The following is a 4,965-nucleotide window of genomic DNA, read 5'->3' on the forward strand; positions in this document are numbered from 1 at the left end:
AGGCAATAAAGTAACGAGAGTCAGTATCGAGAGGCTAAAATCTGAGCATGTAGCCGAAGAGAATTCATGTCATACCCCTATGCAGGGACAAACCGAAATACCAACGAAACGGAGTATACTAAAACCCACATCACAATCGTCTTACAACCTCAAGGGAGAAACTGCAATGCGAGTTGAACGGAAAGTCAACTTCACAAAACACTTCGCCGACTTCATCTAACGACACATGTGAAGGAGGAATGGATGCGGCGACCGAATAGTAAACTATTCAAATGTATGTAGCTTTAAACTATTTATGGGGTATTCCATGAGTAAGTGAAACTTTGTGTCCAATTGTAGAGTAGCTTATTGAACATGGAATGCTTGATGAATCAATGCTCAATACCTGAAATTAACGTTTTTTCGAAAAAAAATTTAGTTATATTATTTTATTACACTGTAAATACACTCAAAACTTCAACATAAGAAAAGTAGTTGAATACGACAACATATTTTAATATAGAAGGCTCTGCAAAATCAAGTATTCACAAAGTTATTATTTTTTTGAAGGGGGGAATAAATGTCTCGATCTTTCTGCGCCCCGAAGAAGCAATATGGCATTGAAGAAAAATAGGCATTTAAATTATATAATAGGATAAAATCACTACGGTTTAGCATGTCCAACCCGTGACTAAAAAGTTTTAAACTTCGTATTGCTTAGTTACTACTTTAGGGAGTTTTCTATAATTTCATAACTAGAGTGTGTTTATACTAAGCAGCCCTATTTCATTTCTTTTATTATATTATAAGTACCTACTTAAGAGATTTTGAAACGTTTTATCGTGTCCCGCCCGTGACAATCATTTATAATTTTTTTCTAATGATGCCTAACAATAAAAAAATAAGTTTAACGTTTCAAACCTATGTTTAATGCCACAAAACTCTGAAGTACAGGTTGACTAAACACCATAATACTGTTGGTGGGCTAAGCGATGTAGTAAAAAATTTCGCGTGGCCAGCTCGAAAAGTCAAGATAAGCATTACTATCTTAGAGACGCCAGAGAATTCTATGATGAGGGTTGCTTAACAACAATTAAAAGTCAATATTAACAATTACCTGAAAAGTTCCAACCAAGAAAATCTAGAAGTTCGCGAAACTTATAAATTCAATCCAATAAATAGCCTTTAAGTGACAAAGATATACATATGTACCTGCTTACAAGTATTTTAATGCAGATAAGTTTTCGGATTAGACATCGATACACAAGATCTTTTCTGACGTTCTATGGTTTTAAGGAATAGCTAAATTTGAGCATGATTTGTCCATGAAATCAGTTTCCAACAATAACTCAACTCGAGCCACTCTTAAGCCGGTTACTCAATGTCTGGTCAACACTAACAGCAGGTTAGACATCTCTATCGACGTGATAACAGTAGTCGATATACATGTTTAGCCTGTAGTTAGTATTAGTCAGACATACATAGCTATTCTAAACAAACTTGAAAATCATTAAGGCACATTCGAAATTTCGTTGCAATCAAATGCACCGTGCAGAAGTGCATTAGGAAAATGCATATAAAATTTCATGCGTTTGCAAATAATCCTTTCTTCCATGCATTTTAATACATCAATCTGGCGACTTCTAGCTTTCGTTTGGTATAACTATTGCCCCTAAAATAGATCCTGGGGTCAGCAGTATATCGTGCGTCTTACAATGACTCCACTGTCATAAAAGTAGGTCAATTGATCTTGTATTTGACCTCTAACATTTATCATACCTAATCTCTTTGATATGGATGTCACTAGAAGCTTCCTTTCATGAAGAAAATCGTACGTGTCCCACCCGTGACAAAAGTTGTCCCACCCGTGACAGGAGAATTTTGAATTTTTTAATAATAAACAAATAATTCTTATTATGGTTTGTGCTTTGTTGGGATTGCTGGTTCTTTTCTGTATAGTAAAACATCTAATCCAGATAGAAATGTTAAGTAAATTCACAGACTTTCCTTAAAATATATGTTCTCCAAAAAGCAGTGTCTTTTCTTTGTCCTACCCGTGACGGAAGAAACAGCTCAGAATTTTCCAATATAAAATCAAGTTGGAATATTTTTCGTATTTGGTAATAACTCGTATATTAGTGAACTAGGTGTAGCTTTATCAAAATGTAGAATTGCTTAGTACTTTATACTTAAATTAAAAAAGAAAAACTATTTTTGCTGTACAAATGTCCCACCCATGACGATGGAATACCCCTTATGTTAAAATGTTTATTTTTAGAAATCTGGTAACGTCATTACTACTGACATTTTGTTTTGACTTTGACAACGACCATTTTGTTCCATGCTTGTTAAGGCCAAGAATCTTTCTTTTTTTCTCTTGGACTTTCATCAAGCAACGTTGTGTAAAGCGCTAGAATTGCAATTTAATTAAGTATATTCGGTATCCCGTGAAACCCCCAAAAAACAAACGCCATTCGACTATTCATTTTCTTTTCTAACATTTATTTTATTCGAAAAGACAAATAAAATGTTGTAAGTATTACTAACTCAGTAATTTTTAAACATTTTTGTAGTAGATAATCGAATATTGTTATACCCGATAATTTTTGTTACATATTCGCGATACTTACTCAGTACTTGTCAAAAAGAAACGAGTTCTCGATACTACTCAGCACTCATGGAGAGTATCGATATTTTGTACTCGGAATTCGTATCGTCCCATCACAAGGTATTGTTTACAAAACTGAAGGAAATTAAAAAAATATCGTTTATTTTATTGTCTCGTAATACAAAATCAAATAATTTGTGGAAATGCCTGCACCCCGTCGGCGGAGAGGATCTTATGGAAGCATTCAAGATTCGGATAGTGATGGTGGGAGAGATGATGTTGATAGCTATAGCTACGATTCCCAAGACGAACAATATCTGTTTCAGAACGAACCAAAACTGCCGTGGAAGACTATATATTTTGTAATATTTTTCCTAATTATGGGAATGGTAAGCTGGCGTTTAATTAATGGGTTGGCTTTAGCAAATTAGCCTCGGATTAAGTAGTTGATATCTGAACCAAGATTAAGGTGACGGATGTTCTGCGCAAAAATTGTTTACATAAACTAGTCCGGGGGTATTCTGCTAAAGGTTTCCACACTAATAAATGTATGTCCACTAATAAATGTATGGTTTCTTAATTTTTATATAGATTTGCATGACAACAGCTGGACTCCTTTTTCTGGAAATTCTCGACCAAACCCACGTTGACCGTGCGTCTCCATTACTCATTCTTGGCTCCCTATTGTTGATCCCAGGTGGCTATTACAGTTATATTCTGACCTCAATCTTAATGAAACGCGAAGGTTTCTCATGGGAAGACATTCCAGAGATTTGAAATGAACGTCGTTAATGCAATACATATATTTCGAGCATATTCCTTACTTATTTGTGTATGTATGTATATATTTTGATCGATTGTAAGTACATGCATAGGTATGCATAGAAAATTTGCAGTTAAAATCATGGCTAAAGTATTTTTATAAACCTGTGATATTTTTTGTTGCTCGCACTTCATACGCAATCTTCAGCTGGGGACCGCTAATAGGGCAATTCTGGGTAGGATAATTGGGTCTTTTGCATGGTGAAATAAATATAAGGTGATGTCACTTACATAACCTCACTTTTTCTGCATGCCAATTGCGGTCATGCATTTCGGGGTAGTAGAAAAAGGGAGAAAAGATTATGATTATTTTTACTACTTTTTGGATACTATTTCCAATTCATACATATATCAGGGGACCCCACACCAGTTAAATGAAGTTTGCATCAATAAAATAATATTTTTGTAAACCAGTGTAATTACAGTTTCATTTTTTCGCTCAAAATAAATTATTATTACTTAATTTTTATTTTTTCGATCAAATATATTGATTTTAATAATTATTATTCAGTTAAATTTTTCTGCCTAAAAATTATTATTTGTAAAATTTAAAAGGCCACTCGGTCGTACCACACACATATGACAATGGTTAAAACTTAAAAAATAAGGACTATTTTCCGTCTTTCATTTATTCATATTAAAACAAATTAAGTTATACCGTTCCCTTTATTTAATTATTCTTAAATTCTAATAAAAATGACATATTAGCCCGTATGGAAGTTCTGAAGTACATGTATATGCGTACATAGTTTTTAAATATCTAAACTTTAAAGGGAATTTTATTACGACCTTTATTTTCGTTACCATTTTAAAATAACATTTCTGAATTCTATCAGTTATATTATAAAATAATTATGCGTTTAAATTGTTAGACCAAAATGCATTATCGTAGCAATCCGAGGCACTGCTCCAATAATATGTTGGATATATATAGTATATATTTTACCAAAAAATTACTTACAAAATCACAAATATTGGAAATTATCGCTCAAATTTTCCAATGAATTTGAAACGAGGTCAAAGGAAAAGCGAAACAAAGAAACAGTGATACCTGCGCATACTTTTTTCACAAAATTGTATGCTCCATTTTTTGTTCCATTTTGCCCAGAAATGAAATTGGAATAAATAGAGTAGGCATTACTGTAACGCTGGTATGCCGAAATTGCCAAAATTACAACAACCACCCCCTAAGTGACAACACCTTATTATTATTTCACCATGGGTCTTTTGTAAGAAATTTAAAGGCAGTATGCAATCTAGTTTGAAAAATGTTATTTATTCTAGCACGAAAGTTTAAAAAAAAATGCCCTCGCCCTCCTACAGTCGCAATGGCCGAGTGAGTAAGGCACTGCCGTGACATTCGAAGTATACGAGGTTCAAGTCCTCTGGCAGCGGATTTTTTTAATTTATTCTTTTAAATTTAATTTTCATTAAATTTCTCTATTTAATTACAAAAAAAAAGTTATTTTATTTTTATTTATTTTTTAATTTAATTTTTATTGCTTTACAGCCAATTTCACGAAAGCAATTTAAGTGAAAAATGATTTTAATTTTTT

The 4,965-nt window shown here is 33.0% G+C and overlaps 1 protein-coding gene across 1 annotated transcript; it reads left to right on the forward strand.

Annotated features, from left to right (window-relative positions):
- Positions 1–2,790: 2,790 nt before the first annotated feature.
- On the forward strand, positions 2,791–3,467 carry LOC118746686 (transmembrane protein 230-like). Its single transcript, XM_036480566.1, has 2 exons — positions 2,791–2,976; positions 3,179–3,467. Exons 1-2 carry the CDS (start codon positions 2,791–2,793, stop codon positions 3,362–3,364), a joined length of 372 nt encoding a protein of 123 aa, XP_036336459.1. The 3' UTR covers positions 3,365–3,467.
- Positions 3,468–4,965: the final 1,498 nt, after the last annotated feature.

This window comes from Rhagoletis pomonella, unplaced genomic scaffold (assembly GCF_013731165.1).
Source record: "Rhagoletis pomonella isolate Grant_MI unplaced genomic scaffold, Rhpom_1.0 Rhpom_scaffold_00011, whole genome shotgun sequence".
NCBI lineage: Eukaryota > Metazoa > Arthropoda > Insecta > Diptera > Tephritidae > Rhagoletis > Rhagoletis pomonella.

Coding starts and splice junctions, on each gene's coding strand:
- LOC118746686 (XM_036480566.1), top strand. CDS start 2,791: ATGCCTGCACCCCGTCGGCGGAGAGGATCTTATGGAAGCATTCAAGAT. Junction 2,977..3,178: donor TTTTCCTAATTATGGGAATG/GTAAGCTGGCGT, acceptor ATTTTTATATAG/ATTTGCATGACAACAGCTGG.